Source organism: Lepisma saccharinum, chromosome 10 (genome assembly GCF_977018435.1).
Source record: "Lepisma saccharinum chromosome 10, izLepSacc3.1, whole genome shotgun sequence".
Classification (NCBI taxonomy): Eukaryota; Metazoa; Arthropoda; class Insecta; order Zygentoma; family Lepismatidae; genus Lepisma; species Lepisma saccharinum.
In genome coordinates, this window is record NC_139238.1 from 3,792,565 (window position 1) to 3,815,837 (window position 23,273).

General features: G+C 38.5%; 1 protein-coding gene across 1 annotated transcript; it reads right to left on the reverse strand.

Annotated features, from left to right (window-relative positions):
• Window positions 1–11,657: 11,657 nt before the first annotated feature.
• Window positions 11,658–12,086, reverse strand: LOC145994461 (uncharacterized). The gene has a single exon (XM_083130595.1). It carries the CDS (start codon window positions 12,084–12,086, stop codon window positions 11,658–11,660), a length of 429 nt encoding a protein of 142 aa, XP_082986721.1.
• Window positions 12,087–23,273: the final 11,187 nt, after the last annotated feature.

Consider the following 23,273-nt stretch of genomic DNA (forward strand, 5'->3'; position numbering starts at 1 on the left):
ATATATATATATATATATATATATATATATATTTGTCACATATTTGTTTTAATTAGTATTCTACTCGTTCCGCCACCTGAACGCAGCAGCTACGGCTCAAAGGGCAGTGCAGTTACACCGGAAGAAGGCTCGGAAATGGCAGGCTTCAGAAGTTAACTCATCCAAATTAAATTAAACAGGTATGTGCTCTCTCTAAATTTAAATCATAGTTCACAAATAATTTGATTAAAAGTTTTAAAAGTATCTGTTTCATTTAATAGCGTAGTAATTGGTGCATTCTTCTCCATCATAGCTATAGGCAATGACCACACTACAGGGGGTGGGGGGCAGGAACGCCCCCCTATTCTCGTTTGACAATCTCTCTCTCTCTCTCTCTCTCTTTCTTATCTGCCCCCAGTAAAACGACAAAATAAATAAATGAATGAATGCGCTTTTAGCCAAAATATGCATTTTTGTGTCGTATGTAACGGAATAATAAAAATGATTGCCCCGGGAAAATATGATTTACCCCTCCATCTTTACTATTGCGCTGTCACTAGCTACAACATATTTTGATTTCTATTGTTCCCACATATTTATTTTAATTTTAGGATTGTGAATCATATTCCACTGTGTTACCTCACGCAGCCACCCCCCCCCCCCACACACACACGTACGACTTCAGTTGTAAGTTTTAGACTAAGCTTGTCAAATATGTGACAGATAAGCGAAGTAAAATAAATTAAGTCTATTAATCAATTATTTTTTTAAACTCTTTAATTCTTCTTTAGCATGCCACGTTTTTGTTAAAATTATATTACGATTTGTAAAATGACGAAATTCTAAAGGAGAACACGCAAGTTTCTTTGTAGCGCATCGGTCAGAAAGTTTCAGGAATATGGATTTTCAAAATACATTTTTTCACATGTACTTTGCCCCCTTTTAAAAGTAGCGCGTTTTCAATTATGTTACTAATCATTAAAAGGATGCCTCGATACCATCTTGAAGGATGACAATTATTATTTTCCCCCTCCTAAAAGTAATAATATACTTTCGCTATCTGAATCTCCCATATAAATGCTAGGGGCCGTCTGCTTCAGCCGAGCTCACTGCTTCTCCGGTGACGTCACTCGTTCGTGCAAGATCGGCAATCTTCGGATGGCTTTACCTAATCTCTATATTCCTTGGGTCGGCAGATGTCTCTGCAAGTTCAGAAGCGATACAATTAGTCAAAGAGAATAAGATTAGGGGAGAGAAATAACTCCCTATCCCTACAATGGAAACATTTTAGCAGACGGCTTGAGATGACGTCAGAAATTTTGAAACAAACTGGCCAATGAGGAACAGGCAGGTGGAATGGTGCTGCCGCCGCCGTCTAGGTACCGAACTACGTTGGTTGCCATAGCAACGCAGTAAGCAAGCTATATGCAGACGTCTTTCAGATTCAACACTACAGTCAATTGGATATTGAATTTAGTAGTTTCGTGTTGCGCAAAACATTAAAGGACTGAAATATGTTGTTCGACTAATAAAATCAATTAATTGTCTATACTTTAAGAAGGATATATTTATCTATTTTGATAATAGTTATCACTAGGGCTAGGATCAATTTCATGACAGCATATTTTTTTAGGGTAAGGGTGATATGTTTCCTAAACATGTAGACATTCATATTATGAAGAAACTAATTAAATTAAGGTGCCTTTTAAGGGCATATTTGGCCATTTCTACGTGATAAGCATATTTTGATGAATTTTCGGTCATATTCCGCATATTTTTACATTTCCAACAAATATAGTCATTTTTGAAGTGGATTCGCTCTTACTCCCATTTTCACTCGAGTTTTTTTTTTCCACTGTAGTAAGATCTTTTGCATTTTTCTTTGAAAATTTAGAGAAAGTATTCATTGTGTATTGCAACTCAGGGCCCATAAAGTGAACTAAAAATAGTACATATGTGCAAATATCTGCATTTAGATGTTGATGTTTGAAACAGTCCAGTTATAAGGGCATATTTTGTAAAATTTTGGGTCATAAGAGCATATTTAATTTTTTATATTTTGGTGATTTTTAGGTCATAAAAATCCTAGCCCTAGTTATCACCATGATATGAGTAAATTAATTTGTACCCATGAGATCAGTTTTATTATGTATTTTTTTCGTTGCTCCTCGAAAAATTGTCTTTTCATAATTTTAGGCACAATCTCGGGCACTTCATGCAGCTGCAATAAAATTGTAAACCTATATAAATTCAAAGTCGAGAATGATCTTGAGAGTGGGGGAAAAAGCACAATTAGTGCATGAAACCATGCTCTCCTATCGTTCCTACAAACTAAAACCAGTATTTCCTTATTTATTTGTTTAACAGTAGAAAAGCACAAGTAAATAAACAAATAAAACATATGAATGACAACTATTCAGTACATAGGAGGATTGTCCAAAATGCAGCCTGAGAGTTGCTTCTGGCTTGCTAAAGTTTCTTTAGTACTTATGAAACCTCATTATTTTTATTCTGAGGTATTATCTTCGCTGAAAGTAAAATGCAATGAGACCTGCAACCAACTGTTCCATCGGCCTCATTGGCAGTACGCATGAAAACCTTGAAGTAGCCTGGAGTATGCAGGGGGAAAAAAGGTTGTTTCTTCACACTTGTAAATATTTTTAAAGTAATAATAGTATGCATGCACAATATCTTCAAGACACTGAAAATTGCACTGGCAAAATGTCCATTTTTGGTAACAAGAAATGGAAATTTTTAGCCTGCTACTCATCCTATATGAAGAAAATCTAGTACTCTGGATAATTAATTTGAGCTATAATCATAATTCAGATAGTTACTTATCAACTTCATAGTGTCATTATGAATCAAATTTATTTTTAAAACATTCCTACTTACCGACTTTTACATAAAAAAATCCTCCTTATTTTGTATTTTGAAATTTTTTTCGTAGTTAACAAACATTGTTTTGGAACATACTGGAACCAAGTTGTAAAACGGTCCCATACACTTCCATCTTTGAATGTTAGTTAATCATGTCTGCTGCTGGTCGGGAGGGAAGAGGAGATGCAGCAACACTGGGTGCTCTGTTTCTAACAACACACACAAAAACCGATGGTTGACTACGATATGCATGCAGGAGTAGCGCAGGTTAAGAATGCATGAATTTTTCATACATGTTAAAAACATACCTGGTGCTAAATCTCTCTCCCATCCTCACAACCTAAAAGTGTAATCAAGGCCAAACCTGTGCATTAGACCTGACTTCAATACCTGGTTGAAGCAGTGGTTCAGATCCTACTAAACTGTAGTTTCAGTCCTGATTAGCATAAGTGGAATTAAAAACACACAAACCATCAATTCAGTTCGCTTACAGGTGTTTCTACTGTTCAATGAAAAAAAAAATCATCAAAGGAGTATATGCCCAAGAATAAATTAATGCAGAAACTGACTTCACCACTATCATGCAACAATAAAGATGTGAAGCAGTCCAAATACATAGACTGGCCATTTTCATTTACAGGCTAACCTATATTTGCCCACAAGGAGGAGGCTCCCTTTGTTTTTAAAAAAGTTTACTTTGGTGGCCCCTTCATTACATAAATGAACATAAGAAATTAAATAAATAGCTATGAAAACGTATCGAATGTTACATATTCCTCAGTAAGAATCTGCTAATTCTTACTAAATGTATGCACGTATTCTACCTGAACATAATCATTGCAGAGACTACACAAATAATGATTTTGTTATCTTATTTGCATTACGTGAACAGTGTACTTACTGTATTATGTCCCCATATTGTGTTACTTTGTATATTCATTAAACAAGTGAAAGGTGTAACAATTCTTTTGTGTAACAAAAAAAAATCACTAGATTTTTTGGAGGCAAAAATGTTTTTTTTTTAGATTATACCATGGTAATGAGTGTCTATATAATACCTAAATAAAAGCAAACATTCCTTCCTCTCCTTTCATTAAGTGAAACAAGTGTAATTCACTAAAAATCATGTAAATTCAGAATAAAAAAGAGGCCACATGTGAAGTACATGTAGGTTCAAATCTGATGATACCACCATCAAAATGTCAACTCACGGAAGGTACCCTGCTCACTTTATTAAAACTTATTTTCACATTTCCACATTTTAACAATTATTTCCAGGACATTCTGTAATGGTTCTATTTCTTTTACTTACATTTCAGTAAGTTTTTAATGATACCAACCTTGCGTTCTGAAGTCGCTGCGGGATGGTTTCATTGTTAGGCTAAATGCATAAGTTGTTAGGTTAGGCTTATTAGTATTAGCTCTCTGAGCATAAATAATACATTTGCAGTGTATTGATGCTAAGAGAACCAAACTTAACAACGTAGGCATATCACGTCTGACGTCATAACACAAGGTTGGTATCGCCATCTGCGAGAAGGAAGACCTCTCGGAAATACTTAATCGTTGGCTCCTATTTTTTTAAAGAAAAAATCTTACATGCAACTACCTGTTGTAGCAAATTGGTGGTTAAGAATATGGAAAAATCCAAATAAATATAAGTAGACACTGGAACGCACTTTTCACAGTAGCTCTTGGATGTGCACTTTGCATTATGTGCCACTCATGTTAAAACTTGCTGAAACACATGGAGGTACTTACCCCTGAAGCTGTTTTAGTTAGTTTTCACCCCCACCCCCAAATATAAGTTTTCTATGGAATATCTTGGTAAAGTCAGAAGTGTCTTCACCACAACATGTGAACTATACTGCTAAAAAGAAAGTCTTCAATATTCAATATGGAGAATTATTTCCACCACCAAGGCGAGCATGTAGGGCTATTTTCACCAGGTGTTGAAGATCAGAAATTACACAATCAGGTATTGAAAGTATTTATGGAAGAAATTTTAATGCTAACAGCCATAAACCTGAGCTGGGTAAGACTGCAGAATATGGGCTGCTTAGGAGGAACGTGGTTCATAATTTTTTGGTAATGTTTTGTAGTTAGTAATTGGGAAAAGTAAGTTTGAAGGTACGGAAAATTTTATTTCTTTGAAAAAACTAGAAATACCCATGCAGGTTGGGTGCTCTTGGAAGGAAAAAGTGACATGGTGGTGTGAAAGCAAAAAATTCCTACGTTGTTAGGTAGCTAGGTTTAGTTCTCTTAGCCTGAATAATAATTTGTCATTGCATTTATGCTAATAAAACCTAACCTTGTAGGCATTCCTCATCAAAATAATTAAAGTAGCTGTGCGTAAACAATATGGACGCAAACTAATAGAGAAATGCATTATTTTAGTAGCAGGAAAAACATTTTTCATTGTGTTTATGCTATTGGAACCTAACCTAACAGACCTAACCTTGTAGACATTCCTCGTCGAAATAATTAAAGTAGCTGTTTGTAAACAATATGGACGAGAACGAATAGAGAAATGCATTATTTTAGTAGCAGGAAAAACATTTTTCATTGTGTTTATGCTATTGGGACCGAACCTAACAGGGCTAACCTAACCTTGTAGGCATTCCTCGTCGAAATAATTAAAGTAGCTGTGCGTAAACAATATGGACGCGAACGAATAGAGAAATGCATTCTTTTAGTAGCAGGAAAAACATTTTTCATTGTGTTTATGCTATTGGGACCGAACCTAACAGGCCTAACCTAACCTTGTAGGCATTCCTCGTCGAAATAATTAAAGTAGCTGTGCGTAAACAATATGGACGCAAACTAATAGAGAAATGCATTATTTTAGTAGCAGGAAAAACATTTGTCATTGTGTTTATGCTATTGGAACCTACCCTAACAGACCTAACCTTGTAGGCATTCCTCGTCGAAATAAAGTAACTGCGTAAACAATATGGACGCGAACGAATAGAGAAATGCATTATTTTAGTAGCAGGAAAAACATTTTTCATTGTGTTTATGCTATTGGGACCGAACCTAACAGGCCTAACCTAACCTTGTAGGCATTCCTCGTCGAAATAATTAAAGTAGCTGTTCGTAAACAATATGGACGCGAACGAATAGAGAAATGCATTATTTTAGTAGCAGGAAAAACATTTTTCATTGTGTTTATGCTATTGGAACCGAACCTAACAGGCCTAACCTAACCTTGTAGGCATCCCTCGTCGAAATAAAGTAACTGCGTAAACAATATGGACACGAACGAATAGAGAAATGCATTATTTTAGTAGCAGGAAAAACATTTTTCATTGTGTTTATGCTATTGGAACCTAACCTAACAGACCTAACCTTGTAGGCATTCCTCGTCGAAATAAAGTAACTGCGTAAACAATATGGACGTGAACGAATAAGAGAAATGCAATATTTTAGTAGCAGGAAAAACAAAACAAATGACAGCAACTGTGCGTAAACAATATGGACGCGAACGAATGGAGAAATGCATTGCTTTTAGCAGCAGGAAAAACATTTTTTACATGCAATAATATAATAGTAAACGGAAAAGTAACACCGGTAAATGGAAGTAGAAGGTACGTAATTTGGTTAGTCTATTTAGAGGCAAAAAGCAGCCCATGTTCTGCAGTGAGACCCTGAGCTGCCTAACCTAACAACATTAGCATTCACTGACATAGCAGCAGCAGTCCATATAAGAATACCTGGTGGTATTTTTTCAAACTCCATGAATATAAATGCACACTAACGTAAGTTTGATTCACATCAACAATTATATCCATGTAAAAGACCAAGCCAGGTCATAGATCATACACATGCAGAGTTTTAAAACCTGGTGAAAATAGCCTGAAAGCTAGCTTCACAGTGATGAAGCAAGTCCCTCCATTATAATATATGGTTGTGCTTTTAAATATATTTCCTGTGTTATTTCCACCTCAATATATTCTCCTGTTTCATGCCTACACCTTAGTAAGGAAAAAGAACAAACCAAATAGAATTACTCTCTTAGAATTCATTATTCCACCCATTTATACACTAGAACCACGTATCTTAGCACACTACATGAAACCACAAAGCAGCCACAAATAAACACTAATCAAAACAGATCATCACCATGCTCCCTGCATTTGTGTAGATTCACATAACCACCATAAAAAGTATGCTATTGTCTTCACTCCCTTTTGATGTACATACTATTACTACTAACACTATACACTGTCTGGAAACACAATCTTCAATGAAATCATATATCATCTTTATATAAAAATTTCTTCATTCACTAAAACTGTACGGTATGTAGAAACAGAATTGACCCCTTTCACCTCTATGGAGATTCACTAACAAGATAACAAAAATCGACCACACTGAAACATTTTTTCAGTATTATTGTTGCAGAAAACAGGCAGGGTATTCTTTTCACATATAAAGCGAAATGTGTCCTTGCAGTCCAGACTTTCCATTCCATTCGACACCTGTGAATATCTGTAATAATAAAAAAAGAAATTTTAGTATTTTTATAAAAAGAAAAATACAATTACAATCACAGTCTATACTATAATATAAATTAAATAACATTTTATATCTCTATGTATTTAGTGAATGACCATCAAACCACTCTTTCACAAGCTTGAACTTTTAAAAAATAAGAATTTGGGCAATAAAGGCAAAACAAAAATTAAAGATATAGAAAGATTCAAAATAATACCAGCACTTTTAATTTTAGTATAAATATGTGGTCAATTTATCTAAATACCATGTGTGCGCTGTAATGTTTATTTGGTTTCCCATTTCTTTCAATGATAAATTTGGTCTCACTTGTCTGTGCACACACCAAAGCATAGCATCATTTTATTTTCCACCCATGAAAGTATATATATATCCCCATTTCATATATTTGCTTAATTTGTTGTTACATGGGAACTAAAATACACGTGAAGTAAGGAACTACACACACAAATACGTACCTCTCTCTTATATAGTATGTATATCCATCGCTTTTTTCCAGCATATTCGGTGAAACATCATTACAAACTGCTTCAAATAATTATCTATCTTCATAGTTTCAATTTTTGACAACATTAACCCGAACTCGAACGAACTATTATACTCTAGTTCGACGTCAACGGTAGCAGTCAGCCTACACTCAACGAAACCAGGCCGGACCAAACGGACAATCGTTATTTCAAATTCGAATACACTCACGCGATGCTGCATTCATTTGTTAACAGTAGAGCGCATGTTAGTTCACTGTACCTAAGGTGCGACGTCGCTAGTGTCGCAGACCTCGGGGGATGAAGTGCGCATGCGCGGCGTAATTTCCATTTTTAGGCGGACTCGGCCCTCTTTCCGTGTATACTTTTTGCAATTAGTGCTGCAGTTTGCCGTCAGATGTCACATGTGCACGTTATGAGAAAACTGTAAGGCGATCGTATCTATGAGAATGTAATTTCATAATGTAAAACAGGTGGCGCTGTTTCAAGTAACCACAGATAACGCATTTAGATTGAGCTGTATGCGAGGAGAATAATTAAATTGTAATAGCGTTTGATGATGATAATAGAGTTATAATGACTATTGTTTGGTTTGAGCACTTTAGATACGAAGTTTGTTATACCGCAAAAAGATATTTAGTTTTCATAATAATTGTACAGGAAAAGTTTCAATTCCCTATATGTGCATGAGTGTGTGTTTGAATTTGTCAATTCTTGATTTTCTCCATTGCTTGCCTATGTTCTACCAAAGGTTGTATAAAATTCAACTTTATAGTCTTATACACTGGTCAAAACAATTAGGGGAGCAAGCAAGAAATCCCAAAACCAAAGTTGGAAAGTCAAAAGTAGCAATGTATGTTGATGAAGTGAGTGTGTCCTCAACCAGTACAATTCATCTGTGATGAATCATCAGCATGAAGAGCTCTCTAGTGACACCATAAGGCACGTGGCAGAATTTGTGATATGAGGAGCAATCACGAGGTCACTTGGGAACACCGGTTGTTTGGTGCTGGCAGACCGTAAGTGCAGGTGGGATTCAGTTGAGTAGTGTTGAATAGGAACGATGGCAGAACAACACAATTTAGGGGAATATAGCGCATGGAGAGCCATTGGGAGGATGGAAGCAGGGCAAACACAACGTGAGGTGGCTGCAGCCCTTGGTGTGTCACGCAGTGTCATTTCCAGGTTGTGGACACGATTTCAACAGACAGGTACAGTACGAAGGAGGCCTGGGCAAGGTCGCCCACGGTCAACAACAGTTAAGGAAGACCGGTACTTAGCATTGTCGGCTCGCAGGAATAGGCTGCAAACTGCAACTGACTTGCAACGCGGCCTTGTTTTGGCAACAGGACGAAGAGTCTCGGGCCAAACTGTACGAAATCGCCTGCGGGAAAGGGGTCTTTATGCAAGAAGACCAATGGTGTGTGTCCCTCTGAATGCCCAACACCGTAGGGCCCGCAGACAGTGGGCTGTGGAACATCGTGAGTGGGGACATGGAGAGTGGAGTTCGGTTCTCTTCTCGGATGAGTCGCGTTTCAGTCTCCAGTCAGATAATCGACGCATTCTCATCTGGAGGGAACGTGGGACTCGCAATTATCCCGCACATGTGTGCGAAGTGTCTCAGTATGGTGGTGGTGGCTTAATGGTATGGGCAGGGATCAGTGTTGGTCGGCGTACCCCCCTGCAGATTATCCGGAACGGTACTTTGACAGCCTTACGGTACCGGGATGAGATCCTCAGGCCTCATGTTGTCCCAATGGCTGCAGATATCGGTGATCGTTTCATTTTTGTGGACGATAATGCCCGACCTCACCGAGCACGTCTGGTTGACGCCATGCTACGGGATGAGGGTATCGAACGAATGGTATGGCCAGCGTCCTCCCCAGACTTGAATCCCACTGAATATGTGTGGGACACACTCGGAAGACGCATTGCTGCTCGGCCAGCGCCGCCTACAACTCTGCAACAGTTGGAAATGGCCCTTCTGGAGGAATGGGTGAATATCCCGCAGGCTGTCGTTGATAACCTTATTGGTTCCATGCAAAACAGATGTGCAGCTGTCATAGCAGTTCATGGCGACCACACGTCTGTTGTGTATCTGTCCATTTCTGTTGTGTTATCACCGTTTTGTTCTCCTGATTTTGTGCAGTACCTTGCAGAAATCACCCATAGAACTCTGTTGTGCTAATGACTCAATAGACATGTATTGTACTGGTTGAGGACACACTCACCTAATCAAAATACATTGCTACTTTTGACTTACCAACTTTGGTTTTTGGATTTATTGCTTGCTCCCCTAATTTTTTTGACCAGTGTAGTAGACCTCCTCCATAGTGTGCTGGTAACATCGTCACATAGTAATCAAGGGGAGCCGGGTTCTATACCCGTTGCAGGCACAATGCACAGTGGTTCGGATCCTACTTTAAACTGTATGTTCAGTCACGATTAGCCTTACTGTGCATAAAGTGGACTTAAAGCACCAAATCAACCAACCAGCCAATCGTGATAATCTAACACTTGGTCAGCAGATGTCTCTGCAAGTTCAGAAGCGATGCAATTAGTGCGGCAGTTCGCCGTGAGATGTCAGGTGTGCACGATATGAGAAAACTGTAAGGCGATTGTATCTATGAGAATGTAATTTCACGTTGTTTCTTTTTCTATAATGTAGAACAGATGGACAGATGGCGCTGTTTGAAGTATACACAGATAACGCATTCAGATTAAGCTGTATGTGAGGAGAATAATTGAATTGTACTAGCATTTGATGATAATATAATTGTCGTCATTTGCAGCATGGTGATCTTGTAGCTACAAGGGAGAGCCAAATCAAGAACTTGATTTTTTGTTTCCTCATCTAGTTGCTACATTTTAGCACAGACATACACTGAGGTGCAAAAAAAACACAACACTTGAAAATTTTACAAACAAGGTGATATATTTAATCCAAACTCTTTATAACATGCTTGTAATTATAAGTGTTGCAGAAAATTGTGTATTTTCTTCTTGCTACAATATTTCTAACATAGAAAGAGTAATTTCTTTAACCAACTCGACATGAATAACGTAATGTAACGTAACGTAAACTGTACAGTCATTGTGCGCACTGAACATTTCTCATGATTTTGTGAAATTTTTCGTCCACTTTGATCTCAGGCATATTTTTCTGACTCCCTGTAGCACTTCACGAGATTATTTTTACTACTCCGATCATATTCAATAACGTGTGTTGTTCCCTCTGGCATCAATTACAGCATGCATCCTGTGAGGCATACTCCTTACGATGGTAGCGATGTCCTGCTGGTTGATTCGATCCCATTCCTGTCTGAGGACTTCTCGCAGGTCTTGCAGGGTCTCTGGGGCACGATTGCGAACATTTCTCCCTAAAATGTCCCAAACGTGCTCGATAGGGTTGAGATCTTGACTACGTGCTGGCCACTGCATAACTTCAATTCTAACATCATTCAGGTAACAATTGACACATTGTGCTACATGAGGACGTGCATTGTCATGCATGAGCATGAAATTCTCACCAATGTAGTGAGCAATGGGAATAACATGATCTCCAAGGATTTCTTCAATGTAGCGGTGTGCCGTGAGTGATCCACCATCCACAAGAACCAGGTCTGTTCGCGCAGTCGAGCATATCCCTGCCCAAACCATCACAGAGCCACCGTTGAATGCTGTTCTTGACGAAAATGTGCACGGTAAATACCTTTCTCCTGTCCTTCTCCAAACCTTTTCTCTTCCATCTGGAGATCTAAGGCTAAATCGAGACTCATCAGAGAAGAGAACTGCTCCCTACTGCTCGTCATTCCAGTCACTATGGTGTGTTGCAAAACGCAAGCGATCCTTTCGATGTTTTCTTGTCAGTTCTGGACCAGTAGCAGGTCTCCTGTATAAGAGTTTGGCATCATGCAACCTTCTTCTCACAGTCCACTTGCTGACATTCACACCTCTCACATGTTCAAGCTGATTTCTGACTTCAACTGCAGTCATGTGGCGATTACGGAGAACCTTAAGGCGCAAAAACTGGTCATCTCTTGCAGATGTTGACGGCCGCCGTCCAGAACCCGGCCGTCTAGAATATGTACCAAGCTCTCTGTATCTCTGGATGGTACGTGAAATTGTGGACGGTGTGGTACGCAACACTTGAGCAACATAACGCAAACTTCGCCCATCCTCTACCAATGCAACTGCTTTGGCAGCGTCCTCCGTACTTAATGGCATCTTACGTCCTTCAAGTGATGGATTTCACATGTTAAGAAAGAAGACACAATCAGTGAGTGGCAATAATGGCTTATTTGCTTTTGTTGTTGAAACAAACAAATTTTATTGCACAAGAATGCAGCTTAACCTGTATGTCATTGTGGTTGGTTATACACTTTGTTACCATTGTTGGCCATTGTTGAGCTTATTCTGCTGCTGAATTGTCTCTGTATACATTGTTTTCAATTAAAGTTATAAAAACCTACATAGAAGCACAAAGTAACGGTTAAAATTGGCATGTCATCATATTTATCAATATTTTTGAGGTGTTGCGTTTTTTTGCACCTCAGTGTATTAGTGATCTACACATATTTTTAACTTTGAGTTTTAGTGCCTGTATACCTTAAGAAGAATAAGTCTTTGTGGTCCACGTGCAGTCACTTATGAGCCACTGCGAAGGCCTTTCCACCAATCAGCCTGCGAACTGAGGCCATTGTCCAACTTTGTTCTCCATTTGTAAACTTGTCGGTGTGGTGAGCATTCATAGAGACATTGAATTTTCATTTGCCGTAGAATGTCTGTAAGTTATAGACATCCAGAAGGCAAGAAAACACTCCTCTTCACTGCTGCAAGTGTGTATAGGAGGCGCCATCTTTATAAAATGACGAAAATGGCTCACTTAATCAGTGTTGCAGCCTAGTAAATAGCAGTTGATCATACAATTCTTATTGGACTTTTAATGTTATCTCTTCGCTCTCCTAATACATCTTCACATATTTCTGAGGCATTCTCAACATTATGTTCCCGATCACGTTACACTAGAAGTATTGATCGTAATAAGCTCAAAAAATATATAAATAAAAAGGCGAATCTAATCTACTCTAATGAATAAGTTTAAACAGAGGGTATACGGCGGACGTACCCCCACACCATTAGTGTGGATAAGGGCAGTTGGAGATCGGTGATGATCACACCATCTCCACAATTTGCAGAGAGTGCGAGTTCGTCGGGCCCAACCTTCACCTACCCTATCCATATGCCATCATGACATGTTGGAATGTGCAGGGGTTCGCCGTACGTTTCCTTACGTATAAAAAGGCTACAAAATTCATTGATTGATTTGTTTTCTTTTCTGTCACTTTTGGCTAATCGCGAAGAATAGGGTGATTGATATTGTCTGGCAATTGTAATAAAAATAATTGTTACGGTACCATAAAACCATTACAAATATCTACGTCACATACACACAGTCATGCAACCTCGTTACAAGAAAGTTCAAGTTTCGTCTCAGGATATCCCCACAGAAAGTTCCGGGTTCGAGTCCTTGCCTGTACACGGGTGATCCTACTTGAGTGTTCCTCATTGTAACAATCAACCAAAAGTGAAAGACGAGAAAGACAATCTTATTTTTAATAATACAAATAAAATTGTTCTCTCACATATAAATCATCAGTAAATACCATTTATTCACACTAGAAAAACGTAAAACATATGAGAGAGGTAAAACTATTGTTAGGCTTCGAAAATAAGTAAATTTTACAATTATCTTTTAACAAAATTCAGGACATATTTCAAGAATTTGCTTGGAATGAGTTTTTCTCTCTCTTGTTTGTAGTACGAGGGCCACTATTTATATTTTGAGCCTTGGCAACACTGATTGAAGTTAGGCGCGATTTGACGTTTGCACGGAATCGTCTGGCATTATTGACCATAACGTACTTCAAATGTTTTGTCAATAGCTTGATTTGTGTTGTTTATGTTACCTTGGAGATTGCGCGACAACAATAAAATGGAATTAACTCGTGAACATTTTCGTGCGATGATTTTTTACGATTTTCGACGTGGATTATCAAGACAAGAGTGCATCGATCAACTTACTTCCACATTTGGCGATGAAGCCCCATCCTTTGCCACCGTGAAACGCTGGTATAACGAATTTAATCGTGGCCGCCATTCGCTCACCGACGAGATTCGCGAAGGTCGTCCAAAATCAGTTGTTGTTCAAGAAAACATTGATGCTGTGCAAAACCTAATACTGCAAGATCGTCATGTGACATACTGTGAGATTGAGGCAACCATAGGCATTAGTTCCACCAGCATATATAAAATATTACATGATCATTTAGCTGTGAGAAAGGTATGTTCTCGTTGGATCCCACACAATTTGACAAAAACTCAAAAAGACGCTCGCGTCAATTGGTGCAAACAAATGCTCAATAAATACAATCGTGGTGCTTCAAAAGACGTATATAAGATTGTAACAGGTGACGTGTAAACAAACAAACGCCGTCGGATCATTCTTCATCAAGACAATGCCAGCTGTCACACCTCTCGTCTAACAACCGACTTTATGAACAGTCAAAAAATCGAATTGATGGGTCATCCGCCGTACAGTCCTGATTTGGCACCCAATTACTTCTTCTTGTTCCCGAATGTCAAGAATAAATTGCGTGGACAACGATTTTCGTCGGCGGAAGACGCCGTTGATGCGTTCAAAAACCATATTATGGAGGTGTCTCAAGAAGATTGGAAAAACTGCTTTGACAAATGGTTCGAACGAATGCAAAAGTGTATTGACCATAAAGGAGAATACTTCGAAAAACAATAAAGCAGTTTTCAATGTCAAATTCCTGTTTTTTCATTGTTAGGCTCAAAATATAAATAGTGACCCTCGTACAACTGTGATGTTACTTTTTAGTCTGCTTATCTTGAATTTAAATGCTCAATTCATCGGTTATAATTCGTGATAGTTTACAACTTCGTCGGCAGATGTCTCTGAAAGCTCAATAGCGATGCAAGTAGTGCGATAGTTCACCGTCAGATGTCGGATGTGCACGATATGAGAACACCGTAAGCTGATCAACGTGTTTTCTAAAATACTGGACAGATAGCGCTGTTTCAATTATGCACGGAAAAATATTGAGATTGAGTTATTTGTGAGGAGATGAATATAAGTTTAACAGAGTATGGCGATGATAAAATAAAGCACTCTCACTATAATTATGTTAAGAGCTTAACCCATGAAGTGTGTTACAAAGCAAAAAGAAAAATAATGCCCGTAATAATTGTGGAAGGAGAATTATTATACATTATTATACATATATATTATAATTTACCGTTCAATTCCCTCATCAGCTTACAAATGCATTTTTTTCACTATCTTGTAATTGGTCGTAAAAGTTTTGGTCAAAGTTTGTACAAAGTCCACTTTGAGCTCAGACATGTTGGGCCTCCTCGATGATGTAGTGGCAACGACTCCGCATTGTAATCAAAGGGTCCCGGGTTCGATACCCGTTGCAGGCACACTACAGAATGGTTCGGATCTCACTTTAAACTGTAGGTCCAGTCCCATTACCCTACCTAAGCATAAAGTGGACATACTTTAATAGGCCAATAAGGACTGCACCTACAGTTTAAAGTGGGATCCGAACCACTGTGCCATGTGCCTCCAACCGGTATCGAACCAGGGACCCTTTGATTACAAAGCGACGACGTTACAACTACGCCATCGAGGATGTCACTTTATTGTAGGATCCAAACCACCGTGCGCTGTGCTTTGTAATGGATATCGAACCCGGGACACCTTGATGTCAAGGCAACAGTATTGGTACTACCGGGGCCGCAATGGAGCTTCTTTATTTCTTTCTTTTTATTTGCCTCTGTGGTTTCTTGCTTCATGGGGAAACTTTGTGTCAGTGAGTGAATGGTGGGATGTTGGCTTTTTCAGGGCACCACTGGGAGCAAGTGGGAGTAAAAGTGACCGGAGCTTGGAGCTGACCACATCACCTCCCCAAGTGGCCGAGAGTTGTGACGCCCTACAGCCACATTATCCCCCCTTATGCCGATATGGCTGCACTGTGCAGCAGGTTGCTTTGCCATTTCTTTTACATAAAAATTCTCCACGGAAGTAGGTTAAAAGGCTACAAAACTTGTGATTTTGTCGCGCAAAATAAACCTCCAACGGTTCCTCGGTGTTTCCAAGACCGTCAATGTGGATCCACTGTCATTAAATAACGGTGAAGATTGTACGTACCATTGTCTGGCCACATAATAAAAAAAACATGCTTGGGGTATAATTACAAATATCTACGTCACAGAGTGCAATGACACATCTACACAAATTAGGCACACTTTTATTTTTAAAACATTATATATCATATTCTTAACGACGATGTGAAATGACACAAAGAACATCCGTGCCCTGGTCGATATTCGAACCCATGACTCCTGGCAGGGCCTCCCTGATGGTGTAGTGGTAACATCATAGGTCGCCTTCGAATCAAGGGGAATGTGTGAGTCATATCATTACACCTCCACATCTTCATGATTAGCCAAAAGTGGCAGAAAAGCAAGTGAAAAAAACCGAATCAATCAAATCATGTCAAATTCGTGCTAGTAGTTTACCACTTCGATGGCAGATGTCTCTGAGGGTTCAATAGCTATGCAAGTAGTGCGGAACCTCGCCGTCAGATGTCAGATATGCAGGATATGAGAAAACTACTTGGCGATTGTATCTATGAGAATTACATTTTAACGTGTTTTTTTTTTTATATAATGTAAAACAGATAGCGCTGTTTTAAGTATACACGGATAACGTACTAAGATGGAGTTGTGTGTGAGGAGAAATATTCAATTGTAACGGTGTTTGATAATGAAAACAGAGTTTTATAATAATAAAAGTTTAGTTTAAACGCTTAAGTCATGAGCTCGTCATACCGCAAAAAGAGAATTAGTTTACATTATCATTGTATAGGAAAAGCGTTAATTTCCTTATCTGGGCATGATCATTACTTTGCGCTTTTCAGTCGTATCAGATTGTTGATCACTTTAATGGTAGCAAGTGTTTTGTCAAAGTTTGTATAAAAGTCCACTTTAAGTTCATATATGTTGGGCCTCCTCGGTGGTGTAGAGGTAACGTCGTCACATTGTAATCAAGGGGTCCCGGGTTCGATACCCGTTGCAGGCACATTGCACAATGGTTCGGATCCCACTTTAAACTGTAGGTCCAGTCCTGATTCTCCTAGCCGAGCATAAAGTGGGCTATGCTTTGAGAGGCCAAGAGGGACCGTACCTACGGTTTAAAGTGGGATCCGAACCACTGTGCAATGTGCTTCCACCGGGTATGGAACCTGACACCCCTTGATTACAAGGCGACAACGTTACAACTACGCTATCGAAGACGTCATTTTAAGATCCAGCAAGTATTTTATACCCTGCAATTAAAGAAGTTTTCTTATACCCAGGTCAACCAAGATAAGTATGTCCCTGTGGCGCTGTAGTCGAAGCGTAAGTAAGGGAAAATATCGTGGGCGATGCAATCAGCTGCTTGCATTGTTCCCCTGTTCCTGCGTCAATAAATTGTCCAGCAGTCCGAAAGCGCGAGAGAAGAAAACAAATTAATGTGTACTTTAGTTTCTGAGTTTGACGGAGGCCTTGTCTGTGTTAAGCTCTAAGTATTTCTTTTCGCAAAATATCAGTATCAATATTAAGTAACAGTAGAGGAAAATGTGGTAATATTCAAACCAAGTTTGTTTTTTAGCTATTTTGTCTGAACAATACGCTCAAACCTTACGTTTCTGGTATATTGAGCTTCCTTATTCTATTGGCTATCCATTTTAATTTGAGTGAAGGCTACAATATTCCACTTACAAGCTAATGTGTGCTAAAATTATCAGGAAAAGTACAAGTAAGTCATCACACAATAGGTCAATAGGTGCTGGCAATATAAAACCCTCCATTTTATGAAGTAGTGGCCATAGAAATTTTCTAAAAGTTACCAACTAGTGATACTTTTAAACGGTATGTGTATAGGACCGGTGGTAACCCACCATCGTGAGGAAATTGGGGAGCTACGAGCAGGGGCGGCGCCAGAAATTTTCGACCGGGTGGGCAGAAGCTCCATATTGATAGATTAGGGTGGGCAGGATAAATGTAATACCAGATATAGTATATATGTGTATGTAAGACGTAAATATCCCTCTCTCTCTTACACTCCTGATTTTCCGCTTACTTCTTTTCCCTTTCCTTTTCTTGTTTTGCTCTTTATTATTTTCTAATCTATTGTCGCATCTTGTTCCATTTCCTTTCGCTTTGTCTCTGATAAACACAATTATTTGAAGGAAGTGTTTACCCATACGCAGCCATACATTCAAATCACATTCTTTCGTGCATGTTAATACAATGAAATAAATGTGAATTAGGTTTAAGCTTGTGTTGCAAATACAATGCATACTTGATTTTATGTATTCGGCGACAATAATAGAAAGTCCGATGGTAGACAATCGTGAAGTTTAGTGTTGTCCACGGGACGAGACGGGACAGGCTTTTAAAAATTCGAGACGAGACGAGATTGACCATGTGTCATGAGACAAACGAATATCTTCGAGACGAGACAGCATTTCCACGAGACTTCCATGAGACGAGACAGGCCAAAGTCTCGTCTCGTGGGCAACACTAGTGAAGTTTCTCGTAATTTAAATGCATGTTCCTGAGCATAGTATTTTCATGGTATGAGTTTTTGATGCAAGAGTTTTCTTACTCCTTGGGAGTCACTTTTCTTAGCATACAAGGTTTGTACAACTGAGAAATCTATCTGAATGTTTGTAGTAGCGGCAATTGGGTGCCAACATTTGCGGGGCAAGGACAATATACTTCACTTGGTAGAAAAGGCTTAGCATATAGAGGCCATAGTGCGGGGGCAAAAAGTGGCAAAATGTGGCGGGGGGAACTGCATTCCCGCTCCTCCTAATCGCCGCCACTGAATGTTTGGATTAAAATGAACGTCTTATTAGGAATGATTTAAAACACACACGGAAAACCAATTCTTTGATCATTGTCAATCAAGTATTCCTAGGCTAATGAAAGGCTATTTTGACAAAATATCACTCATGAGTAGACGTCGGATTTTAGGTTTTTAACCTATTGTTTCCTTTACAGGTATGTAAGAAATAATAAGTTAAGACAGCGTTTCGTTAAAAAACACACTAACTGATGAAGTTTTATAGTTCATAAAAAAACTATTTTAGGTTTATGCGCCTAAATCAAGCCTTTTTTTTAGGTTTTTATATATTTTTTAAGGTTTTACAGGATATTACAGCGGCATTTGCTTTGGTTGGTCACAAAAAATTCAATGACAAACTTGTTTGAAATGTACTCTGTCGATATCCATTCCTTCAAGTTCATGGTGATTTTTCAAAGCTCGAAACAAAGTAAAATGTCTGGTGTCACTGTTACCTGTACAGTCCAAAGTGCAAACTTCTGATCTGTGTTGTCCTGCTCAGTTTCGTGCCACTTTGGTACTTTGTGGCATTCACGCCTTGCAAAGTAACATTTCAGCATTGAAGTTTGCACCACTAACTATGTTTTTGTTGAAAGATTATTTTCTACACATAAGATCCTCACAGACAAAATTACGGAGTGGATTTTATTAGCAAATTAAATGGTAAGTTCTGCCATCACCGTAGGGTTAAGCAAAAAACATAACGTTATGCAACATATTATGCAGGATATAGGTGTCACATTTTCATTGCCGGTGACTATACCTAATCAGCATTTTTTTCCGGAATTTTGAACTATTTTAAGTTTTTTGAACCTACTTCAGGGTTTTTGAAGCCTAACTAAGATTTTTAGGATCTATTTTAGGATTTTTAGAATCTATTTTAAGGTTTTTAGAGCCTATTTTAGGAACCTAAAAACACACTTTTTATAACCTAAAAATCCGAGGTCTACTCATAAGTAATAAACAAGTAAGATTGAACATTCTGTTCAGAATTGAAGAGATTATTAGCTAAGTTGCTATTCGTTTTCTGAACCATCATGTTACTAATGTGGGAAAAGCAATACACGTATGGTTATATGGGGCCTCCCCGATTGCGCAGTGGTAGCGTCGTTACCTTATAATCAAGGGGTCTCGGGTTCGATACCCGGTGGAGGCACATAGTGGTTCGGATTCCACTTTAAACTGTAGGTCCAGTCCCGATTGGCCTTTTTGTGCATAAAGTGGACTTAAAACACCAACTCAATCAATCAATCAAAATGTATGGTTACATGAACATATTTTTTGATGTAACAAAATTATTTAGGACACAAGGAATTCATCGAAGTTGATCACCGTACCAGTAATAATTCATCTATTTTTCATAGATGGCTTGGGTTGTATGACGTGACCATTTCGAACACACTAAAATGTCAACCTCGATCCTGTGCAGCATACCCTGGAAACTTTATTCTTTCAGGGCAACGAGTCCCTGGTGCCCGGAACCACTGTCATAGTAATAATTTATGAGGGTGTGTATTTTGAGTGTTAGCATGTGTTTGTTTTCACCCCTTTCTTGCTTTCATCTAATCACAATTGAACTTTATCGTCATCATTATCAAAATTAGCAGAAAAATAACTTAAAATAAAACAAATCAACCACACTTGCACATAGTTTCATTAGTGGATGAAGGCAGCTAATTGTGTGAACAATGACGTTGTTTTCCGAAAGTCTCAAATATTTGTCTCAGGCAATCACCCTCTTAAAATTGACTAATCTTCTGTGGTGATAAAATGACACGTTTGCGGCGAGTTCTTTCTGTATACGTATTTTTTCCCAATGGCATAACGCCGTCGCATTATAATGAAGAGGTCCTGTGTTTTTCTCCCCCTCCTTTGGTGGAAGCACAATGCATACTGGTTCGGACGACTCATTAAACTGTAGGGCCTCCCCCATGGTGCAGTGGTAGCGTCATTGCCTTGTCATCAAGGGGTCCCGTGTTCGATACCCGGTGGAGGCACAAGTTGTTCGGATCCCACTTTAAACTGTAGGTCCAGTCCCGATTAGCCTTACTGTGCATAAAGTGGACTTAAAACAGCAACTCAAACAAACAAACTCATTAAACTGTAGGTTTAGTCTCGATTAGCCTATCTGAGCATAAAAGTGGGCTTAGAAACAAACTAACAAAATCGTCTTCTGGATACTTCGTGACATAACTTTTTTTCTTTACTTCAGCTGCATCTACAGATTCTGTTGAAATTTTCGGCTGATTCATGTGGCAAAATTTATGTGTGGAACAATTATTTCTAAATAGGATAAAACCACTCATTAGCAATTTAATAATTCTGTAGCTTTTTCCATACATAACTAGTTCATTAAAATTTATTTACTTAGGTATTGTAGTGTTATTGTGATTCCTTCTTATTAGTAGAATGAATATGAAGTTGATATTTCGCATACCATATTGATATTTGAAGATAGGCATATAAAAATTGAAATGAAACAAAAAAGGGACACTTCTGTAATTTCAATGCAGAGCTAATTAAAACTATATTATACTCTCTTGCATACTTAAACCGAAGGTTTATGGCTGCAGCAACACAAGCCTCCCATCTGTCCCTATCCGGGACAATATCAATCCAATCTCTCCCATTCTTGCCGATTTCTTTTAGGTCCATCTCAACATTATCCCTCCATCCTCGTCTTGGCCTTCCTACTGGTCTCTTACCATCAGGTTTCCCAACAAGAATATCATAAACTATTCTTTCCTCTGCCATTCGTGTCCCATGGCCTACCCATCTAAGTCTTTTTGATAAAATTATTCTAATAATAATTAAAAAGTTGAAATATTTTATTCTGTTGCTGGAGGAAGTAACGCTAAGATGATGTTTTTATTTGCTTATTTGGAGATTATTTTAACCATACCCAGGCCGCGATTTATATACGTATGTGGAGGCCCGGAGCTGCAGTCCTCAAGTTTCACCCTAAATTCTGATCTAATCTTGATCATACCCTACATAATCTTGAACCTCCTAACCCTACTAGCTGCTTTTAGTCATGGAAGTATTCATTTGATCACAGTTTTTGTTTCAATAGCTCTAGTAATTAATTTCACTTTCTAATGACAAAATTGGCTTTTTATGGGCTGACAATATGTGAACATTTTTAGCATAGATAATATTACATGTTATGAACACCAGAATAAACATATTTATTGAATCATTCATATATCCCAAATATATGTACTTATTGAATTTGATTGGGTGGGCAATCGGGTGGGCACAGAAATTTTTGGGTGGGCGCTTGCCCACCCGTGCCCACCCCTGTCGCCGTCTCTGGCTACGAGTGAGTAGCGTAACCCGGTCTGGGATATCGCCTATAACGGCTGGGGTTCGACGTGCTGATCCCACGTCACCCCATTACCGGTTGAAGAACTCTAGGTAGGATTGTGGGATGGAGACTGAGTCGGGAGATGGGCCAAGGCCCTTTAAGGGCTGTTGCGACGTGGTTTATTAATATTATATGTTATTATTATTATCTATTTAATGAAAGAAATTAAGTATTTACAAATGCTCAACGTATACATAAGCTGTTTCTTATTATAGAAAAAATGAACCATAGTAAAGCGAATTTATATATTTTTTAAAATCTATCTGAAATGTTACACAAATATGCATCTCTGTCAGCATTAAAAATACAAACAAAGCTTTTTATAACCAAAACCAGGGGGACTCCATAATACAAACATTGCCACGTTGTAAAATATTGCATCTTACCACTGGCGTCGATTAAGGGGGGCTGTTGTCCTCCAATTTTTGCTGCTTTTTCCCATCACTATGCTAAATCTTAGCCTATGTATAAATGGAAAATACACACTTCTTTCCCACCCAATGTTTGAAACTTTGCCCCCCCCTCCCAGAATTGGAACCCAATCGCCGCCACTGCATCTTACCAATAAAACGATTAAATGCATGTAAGCACGTGAAGATGTTACAAAATAACAAGTGAGTATAGTATGTCGTTCTAAACCTCATGTGTTCTAAACATCATCAAAAACTGGAAACAAAGGTGATATTTTTACCTTTCCTAAGGATTCAAATTCGTCAATAGGCAAAAGTGCTTCTCGAACACCCACCATTACACAAATGGCGACTGCAGCGCTCCTATGGCCTTCAGGGCAAACTAATAAACAAGTGACAAGCGTCATCACTAGAGTGCAGCAGCGTGTTTTTCAGATATTTGAGGGGTTCCATATTACCAGCAGGGTCCCATATTACCACTTGTTCCTCTATATTCTCATCTTAATGTATATACAGTCCGTCACAAAAAAATACCACCACTCTTAAAAATTGCATATTTAGCGTGATTTAGTGCAATCTGAGCTAAGTAACTTTTCAGTTTCTCAACATGAGCTGCATCAAAAATAATGCTTATCTAGATTTAAAATCCTTAT

Coding starts and splice junctions, on each gene's coding strand:
- LOC145994461 (XM_083130595.1), bottom strand. CDS start 12,086: ATGCCATTAAGTACGGAGGACGCTGCCAAAGCAGTTGCATTGGTAGAG.